The sequence below is a fragment of the Zootoca vivipara genome, chromosome 2 (assembly GCF_965207765.1).
Source record: "Zootoca vivipara chromosome 2, rZooViv2.hap1.1, whole genome shotgun sequence".
NCBI classification, from domain to species: domain Eukaryota; kingdom Metazoa; phylum Chordata; class Lepidosauria; order Squamata; family Lacertidae; genus Zootoca; species Zootoca vivipara.
The window spans coordinates 59,794,978-59,812,827 of NC_142584.1; the positions used below are offsets into that span (position 1 = coordinate 59,794,978).

At 42.5% G+C, this 17,850-nt stretch overlaps 1 protein-coding gene across 2 annotated transcripts in view; it reads right to left on the minus strand.

The window, feature by feature from the left end:
* Window positions 1–6,093: 6,093 nt before the first annotated feature.
* The window catches only part of CAMK2A (calcium/calmodulin dependent protein kinase II alpha), a 119,207-nt gene continuing 107,450 nt past the window's right edge, over window positions 6,094–17,850 (minus strand). The window contains exons 15-20 of one of the 2 annotated variants that reach the window (XM_088663162.1): window positions 17,234–17,282; window positions 13,245–13,320; window positions 11,259–11,353; window positions 9,949–10,177; window positions 8,488–8,583; window positions 6,094–6,267 (exon numbers count right to left, since the gene is read on the minus strand). In XM_088663162.1, coding sequence (XP_088519288.1) covers window positions 8,538–8,583; window positions 9,949–10,177; window positions 11,259–11,353; window positions 13,245–13,320; window positions 17,234–17,282 — 495 coding nt within the window. In that variant the 3' untranslated portion in view covers window positions 6,094–6,267; window positions 8,488–8,537. Of the gene's footprint in view, window positions 6,268–8,487; window positions 8,584–9,944; window positions 10,178–11,258; window positions 11,354–13,244; window positions 13,321–17,233; window positions 17,283–17,850 lie in introns of those variants that run through there. The other variant, XM_088663163.1, reaches the window with a different exon arrangement.

Sequence of the window (17,850 nt, forward strand, 5' to 3'; positions counted from 1 at the left end):
GGAACAATGAATCCAACACAGTCACACCGCTTTACAGGTCTGATTCACTTACAAAAGATACTGAAAGATTTTTGAATATTCCAGTCACATCAAGTTAACAAACATGAGAGGGACACTCTCTGACTGTTTTGTTTGTTTACATTACAAAGCTGCTTTTTTTCTTCCCTTCTTTTTGTGATTTTTTTTTTGCATTCATGTGAAATAAATATTTCCATAGAGATTTCATATATTTATATGCATATATATTTATATATTTATATATATCTTTTTATATACATTTATACTTTCTTCTCAAACCACTTTTCCAGCTTCTCCCCCAAATGTTACAAAAGCCAAAACATTGTGCAACAGTTAAAAATAAAAACAAAAATACCAAACTTTGCCTTCTCGCGGATTTTTCCCTTACCAAAAAGGGGCAGGGAGCAGGACAAAAAGTGGCTGAATTGCAGCCATGCAAGAACTAAGGAGGAGGAAGTAAAGCCATCCTAACAAAAAGGAGAACATGTGGCATAACTGAAGGAGAAAAGACAACTGGTATTCTCATTTAGGTAGGAAGCAAAGTATGAGCATATAAGGCTTTGCTCCAGGTCCTATCTGGAGTATATTTGAATATATTTATTTTTTCGTTCCACCAGCACAGTGGCAGCTTTAACGTACAATGGAAGGGTTTCCTAAGAATTATTCTGTCACACATAGGAACCTAGGAAGCTGCCTCTTACTGAGTAAGATCCTTGCTCCATCTAACTTCACTTATACTGACAGCCAGCTGCTCTCCAGGGTTCCAGGCAGGAATCATTCCAAGCCCTACCTGGAAATGCCGGGCATCAAACCTGAGAACTCCTGCAGGCAAAGCAGGTGCTCTGCCACTGAGCCACGGTCCTTCCCTACTGCTAACTTCATCTCTAGCTGGAAATTGATTTCTGGGATCAGTTGTGAAGTAGCTAAGATGACTAGACTTCAACAAGGAGCAGGCTAACTTTGCAGTTGTTTTCACATCAGTGGTAGAATGCTAGGTGAGGTAGCCCAGTTTCTCCCCACCTTGTCCAATTCAATAGGCATAAACTGTCCCTGATACAGGTATATCCCGATTCATCTTGAAAGTAATGAAATATGGAGATTACTCCTGTGCAGCTGTAGAAAATGCCAATAAATGCAGCACACCTTAATCCTGGTTCTAGATTGTTATGAGGAGTTATGTCCAAGCCAGGTATCCTCTTGTTGCTGTTTGTTAAGATTTTATTTAAGATTAGTTTGTCCCTCCTTATCCTTCTCCTTCCTGGTTATTGTGCCTTTTATTGCTCTTCACTGCTTTCCTATACATCCATGGTTTCTTTCTGTTCAAGACCGTAACGAGGGATATTTTTATTTTATAAAATAAGCACAAATATAGATGTGCAGCCCTTCATGCACCAGCAAAGGGGGTGAGGGATTGAAATATTTTTGTGGGGTTGTATAGAAGCTGAGGTTGTGCTGTGGGAAAGCCCCTCTATTCCACTTCTGCAAAGGGTAGCAGAAGGTGTTTGCGAGGTTTCTATGGGGAATGGGTTGAAATGCAAGAAAGCTTGTAGTTGTGGTTAAAAAGGTAGGGCTACGCTAAAGCAAGAGAAGGTCCAGGACAATGCTCTGGATAAGGGAAATAGCAAGATGTTTGAATAAACATTAGCAAAGGGCATTGTGGTGGGAAAGGTTAGCACAGGTACCAGCAAAAACCAAACCAGAAGTGTCACATTATTTGGACAGAATGCAAGATAAAAGTATGAGCCATTTGCAGCACTTCCTCCCCAGAACAAACCATGACAAAAGAGGCCTGTCCAGGCACAACTTTAGGATTTTTAACTGGCGTTTCCTCTTGGATCATATCACTAGGCTGTGAAAGGGAAGATGTCACTGAACATTTGACTTGGCTGATAATGACAGTGATGGTGATGAATAGTCAAAGCACATTTTCCAACAGCATCCCTTCTTGTTGGACTCCATAAAGCTCATATGGAGCCATGATCTTGTTGTTTTGTGCTCAGATAGATGCTGCTAACAGCCTATCACATACTAGAGGAAATTCCAATTACATTTGTACCTTTCACCATCTGAAATCTGCCTCACTGCCTAAAACCAAGGGGCAAACTACACATTGTATTGCAGGGGGTTGGAACAAGTGACCCTCGAGGTCCCTTCCAACTCTATGGTTCTCTGATTCTGTGTTACATTACACGTAAATGCACGCAGTGAAGCCCTGCTAATGTTTATAATGAAAAGCAGCTTCAAGAGTCTACAGTTCTGAGTGTTGTAACCCACCAACACTACACACTGTTTCACCTTTGTGGGAGTTCCAGGAGCGTTTACCCTCCTAAAGCACTTCAACCCTATTGTGGGGAGGACAAGGAGGTGGGGTGGCTTTGGGGCAGAAAGATGGAAAGCATTCCTTTCCCTTTTACCATGCCTTCAAAATCCCAGCCCCTTGATGCTGCTTGTGGGTTTGCTGCGTGCATTTTTGTGGAACATGTACTGCCTTACTGGCACCTGTAGCCTATGGAACCAGAATTGCACTTGGAAGAGGTACCCAGGCTATGTGCTCCAGAAGTGATTAGGATTCATAGGCCAGTGGGCCTCCCTGATGGCAGAGAAAATGCAAGCGTCCTTTATTGTGGAAGCCAGGAAAGGTGAACTTGTTTGTCTATAGGTATTATGCCACTGATATGGAAGAGCAAAGGCAGGGTTTGGGGAGGTACAGACAATGGATCAAAATCTGGGTATAATTGCTTTCACGGTCAAAACAGAGTTTCAGAAATGCCAGTGGCAATCAGGGCGAAGAATACATGAGAGGGCCTTGAAAAGAACTTCATGGTAGGAGGCCCCTCCTTAAAGTGCAGGTGCTTAATCAGATGTTTTGGGCAAAATTTTAATGGGATGGATTGGATGCCTTGTCACCTGTCAGTTCTCTTTACTGGAAGACTTGAGAGAAGCCAGGCTCTGCTAGGACAGACTCCCCCTTCTCTTTGAAATGTCGAGGTTTATGTTTGGAAATGATGCCAGAAATTACGAAATATAAATTCAATACAGGAAATTGTATTAATGTTTCCCAAAGAAACACAGTCAAAGCAGCTAATGCTTGACAGAATGTGTGCTTGGGAAACAGGAAGGAAGGGCCTCCTCATTCCTGAAGTACTTGTCATAATACTCTGGAAGCAAAAGCCTGGTGCAATGGGTACAGCCCAGACAGGCCAGGCTATCAAGGTTTATCAGATTCACCACCTGAGCAGAGGTTTTCACAGAGAAATGGGTCAAAAATAGTTCAGTGGTCAGGAAATTTCAGTGCTGCTCAACTCAAAAGGAGAGAACTTCATTGAAGTCCAATGTAAGATCAAGACATGTGAGCACTGGCAGCTGAAAAATTAGGCCTGTGGTTATAGATGTGTAAAGATGAGCTGCCATGTATGTTTTAAATGCTACTAGTAGGTGAGGATAATGAAACAATAATGAAACAAATTGACTGAAATCCAAGTAATTTGAGTGGGGGAAATGCAAACAGGTCCTCAGGTCTATATTTTTATGGCAAGTCCCCCCTGATATGAAAGCCCTTCTCACCTCAGTATAATTTTTTGTATTCAGCTGAGCATCAAAAAAACTCCAATGATTCAATCACATTATACTTTTTCTGTTAGAAATTGGAAAATGGTACACTGACAGCCCCTTCTGAGTAAAAAGCAAACTCCTGTTTAGGCAAATCAGATCCTGGTAAACGGTCCTCCTTTCCCCTTAGTCACTTTCCCCCTCATCTCCAATGGGAAGTTATTCTTGCACTTTGCAAAACTTGGCTTTATATTGACAGATGTCCGCCCTGCCTTGCAAGATGGAAAGCTAAGCACTTCAAACCATGGAAAAGGCAAAATCACACCATTCAAAATTTACACAGAGAGTTTTCCCCACTGTTGTTGTTGTTGCTCTTCTTGTTGTTACTGTCCCCAAACAAGCATGTTTGTTTGCTTTGAAGTACACGTAGCTGTCTATAAAGTTAAATGTCATGCAAATGAAGAAAGTGCCATTTATAAGTTCCCTTGGTAGTAGAAGTGCACGGTAGTTAATCTTACATCAAAGAGTAAAGACTTTTAAAGTTTCAAAAAAAAAAAGATAACAAGAAACGGAAAGACTGCTAAAAAATTAACAACCATCACACTTCCCATACCTGTACTAGAAGGCAAGAAGGTGATGCCAAAAATAGAAGATCTTTCAGCCCCTCCATATGCCATCAAAACAACAATGGTGTCAGGGACATTCTGGCCTGTGAAGAACCCATTCCTGCATTCCTTGAAGATGACTTCGGTGTTTTTAAAAGCAGATGCTGTCGTTTGACCCCAGTTTGGAAGTTTCCTCAGTCTCTACATTGGGTTCCTTTCAATAGGATGTGCGATTCTGATTGCCAAACCTTTTCCCCAGGCATATATAGAGAGTACACCACCACAAGGAGTCCTATTATGGCGTAAAGCACTCTGAGATTTGCCAGAAGCCCACATCAGAAATCCTGCCCACATGTCCAGCTTATTTTGTGCCCTTTTGCACTTTCAAGAACAATTTGCCACAAAGTCAACCTCAAATGTAAACAAGAACATATTAAGCCCCACCCACCCTATCCCAACTTCATTAAAAATCAGCCACAAACCCAAACAATTGATATTTCTAGGTATTACATAAATATCCATTTTAGCAAATACTCAAAATCCATTTACGAAATAACACGGAAGGGTTTTGTTTGTTTGTTTTTCATATAAAAAGGCATGCGCTGAAAGTACAAGAGATAGCGAAAGGTTTCATTTTGTTTCTTGAAAGCATAATCAAAATGTCTCAAAGTGTCATTAGTAAAGCTTGCATTCTCTGTCTTTGCTGGAAAGTATTGGCCTCTATTTTTATTTCAAATTGAAGGGGCAGTTCTGTTTCCATAGTGCCCGCATCTTCAATGCTGTCAAATTGCCTGAAGTGTGTATGTGGGAAATTGTGGGTCTAAAAAGGTTCAGCCTCCCCTCTTCCTCTTAATGGTGAATCTAAGTCTTGAAGGGACAGAGGGGGAAAGCATGAATCAAAATTCTGCCAGAAAGGAGCAAAAGGCCAGTTCAAAGAAAACTGAATTCTAAACAAAATGAAACATCTAGGAGATCCTTACTAAGTTGAATAAAGGAAGTTTCTATGATGTGTTGGATAGTGGCAGAAACTGCCTCAACTATATCACTGCATTACAAATAAGGTGAAAAATACCTTATTTCTAACCTATCATTTCATTTATTTGTGTGCTCTTAGACACATTATAATGCCAATATAGTGTTAACAGTTTCATTTCATGCAAGTTCTGAAAAGAGAAAGGAATTGTCACGAACCCCTATTGGTCCAGGCACACAAAAAGGTACGTTCTCTAGGAAGAGAATGGATTTTGCATTTTATGCGCCATAAAGCCATATTCATCCCAGCAGAATTTTACTAGGCTTTCATGAATATAGGCTGATACTTATGAGATTTTAACTTCACACAGAACAGAAGATGTAGATGTAGGTATGAGTGACAGCGGCGCAGTGTGAACTGCTCCGGATTTAGATAATGAATGGTGGCATAGAAATATTTAAAAATAAATAAAATGATTGAGTTCATGATCAAGCAAGAATCTTGCGTTGCATGTATGCTTATCGATCTGGAATTTAGGTAAGGAGGGGCAATATAAAAGTATTTTTCATTTTGGCTGAGATCATAATCGAGCAAGAACTTTGCATTGTGTGGAGGGGCATCAATCTGCCATTGCAAGGAGGTGGCTTCTGATTCTGCATTGGAACATGCTCCCCTTTCTCTCAGGCCCCTTAAGACTTAGTAGAAAACAGCAAAGAGACCAAAATAAATCATGTCCTTGTGAGAAACACAGTTAATTTTAAGTACTGAACCAGGGTGGTTCCATGAGCTCTATGGGCAGTAGTGGCTGAAGGCTACTATCCCCCCACATTGGGTTTCTCCTGTTAACCACAGAAAAGCTTTTTCATGCAATAGGGTGTCTTGCCCTGTTCTACTACAATGGCACAAAGTGGCAAAACGCAGAGCGTGTGAAACAGAAGGAGAAAAAAGTCTATTAAATTCTTGGTTTATTTTGGTGAGGAGCTCTGTGTGTGAAAGGAATTCCAGCAAGAACCAAGGAGGAGAGTCAGCAGCAGCAGCCAAGTTCCCTAGGTAAAGGATAGCAGGGATCTTCCCTTTGTAGTGAGGCAGTGAGAAACCTGGCCTGAGGGGCTGATGCTTCAGCTGAAAAACATAAAAGGAAACGGCTTTTTACTCCACCAAAATGGTGATCTTCCCATCTGGTTCTTCCCCCCCAACCCCAGCCATCCCCACCCCAAATAATTATCCTTTTCTATTTGTGAAGCCTTGTCCTCCAGCTGGCATCCACCTCTCAAGCTTTGTGGTGGGTCAGGGGTGAAGGAGTGAAGAGATGTCCAGGAGAATGTAAAGCATTCGGTCACACCCACACTGTACACTGAAAGCGTTCTTTGGTGTCATGGCTTCGCCCCAGAGACTCCTGGGAACTGTCATTCATTAAGGGTGTTGAGAGTTGGGTAGGAGACCCCTTACAGAGCTACAGTGCCCAGCACCCTTAACTAACCACAGTTCCCATGATTCATTGGGGAAAAACATGACTGTTAAAGTGGTATAGCAGTGTTTTCATTGTGTGGGGTGGATGTGGCTCATGTTGAGGGGGCCACCTTCTTTCCACCACTATCACCACCAGACTACTTTTGAACAGCCTTGCCCTGAAAAGAGAGCAGCAGCAGGAGGAGAATAAGAGTAGAGCTGCACCATCCCGGTAGCCGCTTGCACCCCAAACTACTAAGTGCCACCACCTCTCAAGGGGAGAACAGAGCATTCAGGCAACCCAAATGAAAATAACAGGCAAGAGCATACACCTAGATTGTCAATTAGCCTCAGACAAGCATAAGAAGCCTCTTTAGTGCTGTTGAGACATCACTCTTGCACTGCGAGCTGGACGGGGAATTAAAATAGCGGTTCCGTGTAGCACAGATCTTCCCCATTAGCATCCTGCAAAGCCTATACACATGATGAAGGAGGAACAGGGCCTGGCAGCTATTGAAAAAATGGGAGAGGGGAACTAATTTTGTTTAAAAATATTAGGGAACAGGTTCCTCCACCCCCTTTTGAATGCACATTCACTCTGGAGGACCAGTTAACCTTTTTTCTTAAATTCCCACATGCCAGGGAAATGACATAATAAGGCATCTCTGAGAAGCAGGGGACAGAGGAAGGCCTGACATACCATTTTAGGTGCTTTTAAAAATGGCCCTTCCTTGTTATGCTGAAGTGCAAGTGCAGCAAGGCATTTTCATTAGAATTCCAAGCTCTACAGCTGAGAGAAACCAGAAAATGATGGGTGGGAATCCTCTTGCTTGCACTGAGCCCCAGAGAAGCTTGTAAAACAGTAAGAAGTCTCCCTAACCCTCTCTGGCTTGAAACTGTAAGGAGCATCACAATGTTGTTGTGGTTCCCCACCCCAAATTTGTGCATGCATCTATTGCTGTACATGCAGCAGTGCAATAAGGAAGCGTCAAAAATATATTTTTTTTCTACAAGTCTAACAGTGACTGCACATGGGCAGAAGTGAAAGCCAGTTGAATCAATAGCTCTCTGCATAACCATGCTGAACAAGCTTGTGAGTCATCATCCCCCACCCCCGTTCAGTTGGAAAAATTGCCACAAATTAGATATGGGCTGGAAGATATGGCAAGGTGACACAGAAAACACCAGAATGCAACCATCTGACAAAAATGTTATCTAGATTCTCTATGGTACCTAAATGAGGGAAGGATGGCTATTCCTCAGAAAACAGTTAGTGTGGAGGCAAACAGGAAAAGCAGCTACTGCAAATAGGGTAGATGATTCTGTCAGTTTCACTTTTTCTCTGTCCCCCCCCCCCAACCTTAATTTAAGTTCACCACATTTGTATCAGTCTGTGATTTTTCTTTTTTAAAATTCCTCATTAAGATTTGCTTGCATTTTAGTGCACATTTCTCCTAATATACACATTTTTGCAAGTAAATTATCTAATGTAATGCATTTTAGCATGTTGCTTTCACTAATATATATGTATTTTATGCACACTTTCCCCTAACAGACATATTTTTGTTCTGAACAGTGTGAATTTCACAAGTGGGAATTATACAGGTTTGCATGACATTTCTCCTCCATCCCTAACTGCAAACAAATTTGTTTAAGCCCCAGTGGGGTGTGTTCTTGTACATCACCTTGAACACTTTTTTATTTAAGCAGAGAGGCAATTCATAAAAGCAATGAATGAATGAATGACTCTAACTTCAGTAGTAGTTTTCAACAGAGTGAGTAACCACTATCACGCTGGCCGCTAAGGGCTAGCCGTGGAGTCTCATCAAACCTGGACAAAAGATACTCTTCTCTGCTATCAGGGATGCCCATATGGAATCTTCTTGCACTCACATCAGAAACAGATGATCAGACACACGTGAAGTATCTGATGCTGGACTGTATCATTCCAGAGTGCAGGTGGGGGCTTGTGTGTTTGAATGTTCCCGCCTATTAAAAAACAAACAGTGTATACCCTTAACTTCATTTCTGCACCTTCGCACCTTGTTATCAAGAAGTATAGAGAGTGATAAAATAACACAGTTTTTCCCTCTTCACTTTCAACTCTACCTTATGGATAATAAAGTTATTTTCATTTCTTTTGATGATTTAAATTGGCAGTGCATTAGTTAACATGAAATACGAAGATGCATCTTTCTTTACTGAGAAAACACCTATGACAGTCATAACATCACAGTAAGAAAATTAATAGGGATGGGGAGAAGAATGTGGGAGCCCCAATTCTGAATGACATCACTAAAAGTTGAAACTTCTAAACTAATATAAACCGGGTTGGGTTGGTATTTTGCAATTAATTTGGCTTGCTCTGGCATAATAAATATCTCCTGTCACGTGACCAGATTCAAACATCATGTTCACAATTTATTTGACGTGGTGAAATTACCATGTGAAAAAGTGACCTGCGAACTGGGTCTGAGAGAGAGAGAGAGAATGTTAAACTTGCTCTAACTCCAAGAACCAGTCATTAGACATTTCTATTCCATGCATGTCATTGCTACCAATAAAATACCATTCTGAGCCTACCACATTGGGGGGGGGGGCGGGGTTCTTCTCCATTCTGGCACATGGATCTTAGCAAATCATCAAACAATAATGTGTGACTATAACTGGTGGGAGGTTAAACTAAATATGCATGAATTGCCTTCGAATCTCTTGTAATTTAATGCCATGAATGCATCCTTGCATAAAGGCAAATGAATAATCCCTGTCTGGGATTCCCAATGCGGTGCCTGCAGGCACTACAGCACTCTCAGGCATCTGTCAAGGCCCCCTCCAATTTTAAGTTTTGTTTTAAAATTGTGGTTTGGGGCTTTTCACTGTTTGAGGGGGAGGTACCTGCGTTTGGGGGGGTGTTGCATGTTTATTTTTATTTTTAAAAAAATCTGTTTTATTTGTTGGGAGTGGTGGTGTAGGTGTTTGATTTTGAGAGCTGGGAGGAAGGTCTGAGCACTGTCCGTTTTTCTTCTGGGAAATTTATTTTATTTTGTGGTGGCCACAACAGTTACTTAGATTTCCAAGAGCGCCCCCAGGCCCAACAAGTTGGGGGAACCACTGACACAGATAAAAGTTCTTTCAGGAAGGTTTTGACCTAGCTACAAATATTGTGAAGCCATGCATAGATGTGTTACATGTGGCCTTCGCTGCTGTTCTTTCCTTCTACTGCCTTGCTTATACTCACACCTTTAATTTATACTTATTTACTCCTGTTTACACCGTGGAAACGGAATGTTCGGTTTTCAATGGTATGACAAGAGTGGCTTTGAGAGGGATCACCAAGGCCTGGGGTTGACTTACTGTGGTAAGACAGAAGGTGCTCCAGATCTGTGGAAGTGAACAATTTGCCATTTGCCATCCCGGCGGTGCCAGATTCGGGTCTCCTCCGACTGTGCAGTGCGAGGGATCCCACTGGTGTCGACGTACTGCGTGATGCGGATGTAGGCAATACAGGCAGATTCATCTCCCATTAAGTGGATGTGAGGGTTCAGGATGGTAGTGTGCACCGGCTTGCTGTTTCTAGACCACACTGGGGGTTGAGGGGAAAGCCAGTCAGATCAATGCTGCCTGCGCCTCCACATAACTAGGACGGACATCGTTCTCTAATCTTTATAAAATCATTGCAGCAACAAGGGAAAAGAAGGCACATGCAGAATATTTCTAGGCTTGTTTCAGTTTATGTCCCAATCGTAGAGAGATTCTTCTCTTAAAAATTCATTAAATTGCACTCACTGACCAGTTCACATTCTAAAAACTAAAAACATCGTTTGGGATTTCAACATTGTCAGCAAAAGTACTGTAGCTTGCCAGGTGGAACAATCCCCCCCCATGTGCTGTCCTGTGGGGTACTCCTGACACACACACCCCGCCCCCAATTGGGGGGAGGGGGCATTGCGCAAGAGGAAGCCCTCAAACAGGGCTAGTGCTGACAGAGTTCATTAGGTGAATCCTGCCCATCCACTCTACACATTCCAACCATTTATGATTTGGTTTGAAACTTTGGAAATGAGTGAGAGGTTAAGAGCACAAGCCTAACCAAGTCTACTCAGAAGTAAACCTTCAAATGCATACCTATGAACTTACAAAGCTGACACATACTATTAGTCCATCCAGCCCAGCATGGTCTATTCAGACTGGGAATGACTTTCCAGGGCCTCAGTCAGAGGTCTTTCTTAGCCTTGATACAGATATGCTTTTTAACAGGAGGTGTCAGCAATTAAATCGGAGTTCCTGCTGTATCTCTGATATACTGCCCTGCCCTTAAACGCATGTGCTAGTTCAGCCAAGTTGTCCTTATCTTTTCAGAAAGCTCAAAAAGAGATAAGACAAATTTAAGGGATGTTAGGCCTGTCTATTGCTGTGAACCCAAATGCTCAAAGGATGAAATTTCTACTCTGACAAGCAGAATCTTGGTGGGTAACAGGATAGAAGATTCCATCTACCGGTATATGCCTTCAAATCTCTTAACATAATTTATTTTAAAACAAATTGGTTGTAGTTAAGAGGCTGGTCACTGGGCTAGACTGACTGATGAAGTAACCCAATATTGCAAATATTTCCATTCTGATAAGTGAGTCAAAGGGCCTTTTGACAAGGCAGAGGGTGCTTACAGTTTTCAAAGTAGAATCTATGGAAATCCAGCCCTTCCACAAGGTTCCCTAGAGCTTCTGGTTCAAAAGCTGTCATCCCAGGGTCACACATTTTCCTGGAAGAGCCCATGAAAGGACCAGGGTCAGGGTGGAGAGAGAAAAGAAAGTGAAATAACCTCATTGTCTAGTCACATGTCTTCATTCCTATGGATTTAACACCAATGAAGTTAATCTGTCTATGCAGTACAAATACATAATTTATTTCTCATAATATATTTTAATTTCTCTCTCTTAGCTCTTATGCATACCACTGTGCTCTGTGACATACTTCAATAGCTTCTCTGCTTCTTGGCCTGTGACCTTAAAGGACATGTTTTTCTCAGTTTTGAAGAGTGAGGGGCTGCAATAATTTCCTAATGGATTGAAGAAATTGTCGTTTTGGTGGCAGGTTAAAGGAAGCATCTGTAAAATCCTCCTGCAGGATGGACAAGCTTTTTATTTGCCCTTTATTTGCCCTGGATCTTTCCCCGTGAAAACTCGCTCTTTAAAGCTCATTCGGAGCAAATGGCAATCCACGAAATATCTGAACTGACATTTGCTCTGATTTTGATGTATTGGCAGGTGGGCTCTTTCTAGGCCCAGGAAAGTGTGAATAAACTCAGAGCAGTGCTGGCTCCCAATGTTTTTCCAAGCACAATCTGCAGGGCTGGTGTTAATAGCCCTGAATGGTTATGGTCTGTTTCATATTAGAGAACACTCCCTGCAGGGTGTATGAGACCACCCACCAATACATCAAAATCCTTTTGTTCCAGTGGGCTTTTGGGAGAGAAGGTGGGAGGGTCACTTTGTTGACTGTGTGAGCTGGCAGAGATTTTTATGTTTCATAAATCTACTAGGCAAGGTTCTCTGTCAACTCTTCCTTGTCGCTGATTCGTTCTTGATTTGTTGTCTATACTGTATCTGTAATCTAATCCGATATTGCTTCATATTGTTTGTATTAATTGTTGTTTTATGCCATGCTGCTAACTGCGTGGGGGACTTTATGGAGCCATCCTTGGACAGATTCAAAACAAATCAATAAAATATATCCAGCTTATTGAAGTTAGCAGAATATGCATCAGTTCCAAGCTGGTGCTGGCATCCTGCATTAGTAAACAGATGGGTTTCAACTGAGGTTTCAAATAATGTGTTTTTTAAAAAAATAGGTGAAAGGCACTCATTTAACCCATTACCCATAATGGAAATACAGTACTATTATAAATTACAGAAACTGACTTTGGGTTCCTCATCTTGTTAAGCTTTAATGATTAATGATTTAGTGCTAACTATGCTGAGATGAGCATAAAGTAAGATTCATTTAGGAACATGGGGCTTATACTGAGTCAGCCTATTGGTTCCTCTCACAGCTCTACCTGGGAAGGCGAGGGATTGAGCATGGAACTTTCTGCATGAAGTGCAGAAGCTCCAGCACTGACCTGTGCTCCTTCCCATAAAATTACCGTGCTAACTGGTTGATTCATAAAGATAGAAAGGGGTTTTGTTTGCACATTTGTTTTCAAACAGGCCCTTCTTGTAGACAGGAGAAAAACAAACTCAGCAGCCTCTACTCTTCATCAATAAACCCATGCTTCTTTGTTCTCTTATCCAGGAATCCAGGGCCTTTGCTTGCTCACTCAGCAGTAATAGCTGCAATTCATCCTTGGACTGCAAAAGGAATCCATCCATTTTAATTTTGATGGGAGATAATAATGACAGAGTGGATCGGTATGAACAGAAGAAACAGAAAACACAAGTTCTTGAAGTTCATTTCTAGCTGTGCTTTGAAAACCCATAAAAGAAAACCACTAATTTGCTTGCCTTCAGAGCAACCCGACATTTCAAAACTGTTTTTTCACAGTTAAGGCCATTTGAAGGATTTCCTGCTAACCCTCTTCCTACACACTGGGCCAGCTCAGGAATACACTTTGCTCTCTTGTTAAAGTCAAAACACCCACTGGGCACACTCACGTGTAGGACTCAAAGTCCCCATTGCTTATTGCTTCAATCAGCTGCTCCGTCACCTTAATGATTTCCTGTTTTCGTACTGTTGGTTTGGGGGGGAGGGGAGAGAAGGGAGAGAAAATATTGAATGTAAATAAGACGGTGAGAAAGCGCATTGTTAGAGCTGTGTGGATGTCACAGTGCTGTGAACCGCAGAAAGTGGTAGTGCACGTAGAACTCAACTTTCCAAAAACTTTCTAAAAATGCCTGCTTTCATTTTTTAAACGCACCTCAAGTTTCTAGTCCTTATTGCTGTGAAGATGTGTTTGAAAATCTTTGGGGCAATGCCTTTCAAAATCTCAGCAGGCAGCCAAGAAGATCAGAGGATGAGGTCCAGGGCTTCTTTGCTTCTGCCCCTCTCAGAACTACCAAAACTAGAAAACCGAATTGTTTGCATACAGAATTTTAATTTTATTTTTTTATATATACAGACAGCCCTGGATAGTCTGATAGAAGGCGGGAATTTAAAGAAAGACTTACTAGATGGAGAGATTATAAAAACAGCTGGGAAAAGATACTCCTCCAGAATGAGGAAGATTTAGAAATCTTTGGTTCTGTTTCTACCTTTCAGTGGAAGGGCTGAGGGAAAGGCCAGCTCAGTATTTAGTGATTGCCTAGAGCAGGGAGGGGTGAGGCACATGCAGCCTTCCTGATGTTGCTGGATTATTTAGCCATGCAGGCTGGAGGTGGCAGATTAATTCCCAGCCTCGGAAGAATCAACTACAGGGCAAGCCTTACCATAAACATCTCAGCTGTGGTGGTGCTTGGCAGGTGACACACAAGCAGCCTTCAGAGGTATTTACAGACATGGCTGGGGCTTTCCTGCCAGCCTGCACAGCTCTTTCAACACAGTGGCTGAGGCACAGACAAGCAATTATACCAGGCTTAGGGAGGCAAGCTTTTGTTGCTCAGCTACATTACACCCCAGTAAGGAGAGGAACTTGCAGAGGAAAGAAATGGAGCAGCAAGGAGACCCTGGTCAGTGGGGGGAGGATTGTAAGAGGGGGGGGGAGAATGAGAACAAAAGGCATCAGTGCAGACTATGGACTGAGAGGAGACGGAGGAGAGCGTTGTTACAAAATGGCACCTTTCTTGGCCGAAGAGCAGCTTGTTTTCACTTTTGGCCATGACTGCCACTTCGTTTAATAACAAACCTTGGCAGGGCAGGCTGCTTTCCTGGCACTCTGAGCAGCACTATTAGAATAGCCATGGTGGTATCTCCTTTTGCATGTGCAATTTTTTGCACAGTGGAGAGCACCGTCTTAGACTATGGCCAGGGGGTGCGACAATCACATATGCAAACACGGCTCACCAGTTTGTGGGAGCGTCCCACACCAGTAGCAGCATCTTCACTGGAGAGATGGCTCTGGTCACACCAGTCAGGAGACCCACACAGGTGCCAAGTGGAACCTGTTGTGTTCAGAGGCCTGAGACTCTTAGTGGCCTAAAGCACAGCGAGGTTGTCCCCTTCTACCGGCCTGCTGTGTTTCAAGTTGCAGCTGCACACTGTACACATCAGAAAGGGGGCCAGGATGCCTTCACCTGATGTGTGTTACCTGTTTGGTTTCCCTGGCAAACTCCTATTCGTGAAGTTGTCATCTGAGCATGTGCAATGGTGGTCTCAAATGTACACACCTCAACTAAACTGCGATTGTGGCTTATGTTTTCAAATCAGATGAAAGGTGGTGTGAGGGAAAACACACCAAACAGCAGGATTTCTTTAGAAACTACTGGTTGTTGTTGTTTTGTTGTTAATAGTAGTAGGATGAATTGCAGGATTGGTATTGATATCAAGCATAAAATGTGTAAATGAATGACATGTTACAAGGTGCTCCCTTCTTCGGGCTGTGTTTAAAAGCTCAAGATATGGGAGGCAGCTTTTTCCTTCCTTTAAGTTTCTAAAGGTTCAAAACATTGGTAAATATGTAATTTTGATCTCTGCATAGGGAAGCTGTTGTGGGGATGGCAGCTTGATGAGCTGAGAAATGCCAGATAGGGAAAGATTTAAGCACACAGTATCCCAAGCCACTGGCTTCTCTGCCCAAAGCCTTCCTCACAAACCTTTTTCTTTAAAAAATGGTGCAGGGACTCGTTACAGGTACTTGGATCTCATGTGCTGTTAGCCCCTACACCTTTGTGAACAAATGACTTGTCATGGGAGGCTGTGTGCCCCGATTAGATGGGATTATTATTCCTGAAAGGCAGGCTTGAAGTAGTGGCTGTGAGGTTTAACTGGATCTCTGTGTCAGAATCTGTGTGGGTTACTTGCAACAACAAAATATGAACAGCCTCTTTGTGCACTCTCCCCCCCCCAAAGGAATGAGAAAATGTGCCAAGTCAAGTTCCTCAAGTTTCTTTCACTGCCCTTCAAAAGATAGATGCTTTAAAGTTTGGAACAACAAACTTCTTTAAAAAACAAACACAGGGGCCTCACCATTACCCTCCTTTTCACTCTTTTTTATTTTAAAGAAGCCTTGAAGACAATACAAATTTTAGGATGATTCTTTTCTGTCCTCCTTCCTTACCTCTGCTTTTTGTTGGATCTGCAAGAGGGCTGAAATCTCTTAGAAATCCAGCAACACATTCAGGGAACTGGATCTTCCAAAAGACTGTGCCAAAGCATTCCAATGTGCTTATTAATAAGGCTAAAATATGGGTGTCCTGTGGGTAGATCTAATTCCCTATACTAAAGAGACAAAGTGGTTAATGATAAAATGCGCAGGGAAGTCTTTCCTCATCAGCAGTGTTTTTATCATTTCATATTAATTTGCCACACACACACACACTCCTGCCTTTCCTGTGGGACTTATTCCCGGAGAGACAAATTTTCAATTAACTTTAATGTCAGGCCAAAGTCCATCTCCACAGCAGATGAGTTCCTTTCATTTGGGGAGACTTTACAAATTAACACTGATTTCCCAAGCTATTATGGGAACACTGCGGCCTTGTCAGGCGGTAAGAAAGAGGCCTCACTAAGAGTCTTCCCAAAGACTGGTTTAAAATGGTGACAGTGAAACTACTTCCATAAAGACTCGGTGGAGAAGAGGAATGAAAAAGTCAGTGTTTGCCAAGTTGTTAGAAAATTCACAACACCCTGCAAACTGAACCGAGGAGAGCAAGGGATTTAAGTATCTAGGGCAGCCTTTTGCAAACTTGAGTCTCCAGATATTGCTGAACTTCAACTCTCATTAGCCCCTGCATGCATAGCAAATGGCCAAAGACAATGGCAAAGGTGAGGCTGGGCATGAAAAGGACTGTTGAGTCCTTCACATGCTGCCCTGCCAGCCCTATGCCAGCCCTATGCAACTTGATTCACCTGGCAAATCATTCAGATCTGATCCCAGCCTCGTCAAGTGGTACAGGGCTGGCAGGCTGGCATGAAGAGCCAAATGCGCAGTGCTCCCTAGAAAAATGTGCCCAGTATCATCGCCCCGGGCATGCCCCCCCTCCAACGCTATGCCCCTGAGTAGGTGTGGTGCAGTGGTATGTACAAATGAGGTCTAATTGCCTTGCTAATTCACAAATGGTAGTCACAACAGCGGTATTATTCTGCAGGAGAATATTGCGCATTGCACATAAATTGATACAGGACCACTTATAATGAAATTTGAGTCTTTTGGACGCATCACAGTAAATTTCTGCACACAGTTGGTTTTTCTTGTACTTCACAAAATAGGATTTAGATTGCAAATTCACAACAGAATAGTTTTGTGACAGCTGAACAGTTTTACTGACCAATGCTGGTCAGTGGGCTATAGAGTAAGGATAAAGTTTTCATTCATTTAAAAATGGGTGAAAAATAAAACCCTAAACTTCAAATTTCGTTTTAGTATTTGAACAACTCTACCTATATAGGCTGACAGCGAGAATTGCCTAGGGGTCCATAGTCTCACAGCTATTGACATTGACTAAAAAGGGTTTCCTTTTACTTCTTCCACCACAGCATTGTACTATACCTTTGGTGTCTTCATCCTCAATGGTGGTGTTTGTGCTCTCTGAAGATTCCTGGAGAAAGAACGGAGAGGACAGAAGCAAAATAAGATGCACCCAAATGGCTTCCCCCCCCAGAAAAATCCTGACCATCGGTAACCCATCACCCAGGTTCTACCTCAACAGGACCAAACACTGCAAAGGGACGAAAACCAGGTAAGCATCAGATAAAAGCACTTGTCAGTAACCACGGCTTTTGCTTTGTGACTATAATACTTGTCTTGACTTTGAAACCACAACTGAGCCGGAGGTCCGATTGTGAAGAATCTTGCAGGAGTGAATTCACTAGTATTCCACTGCACTACTATCAGGAGTGAGAGGCTTGATGTCTCCTACAGCTACAGCTAGCAGGGGGCAAGAAGGGCTGTGTAGGAGTGAAAGACACCATGTTGACTACAGTTGGGAGAGGAATGTACAAATTAACAAAGAGAGGGAGCTAGGATGAGAGAGTGAGGGAGATTGTGCAGGAGTGAAAGAGACCACATTGACCGCATAGTAAAGAAAGAAATGTACACTCAAACAGAGAGGGCTGCCAAGACCCACATGGACTGCCAAAGGCTGACACACACCTCTTTCCATAAAC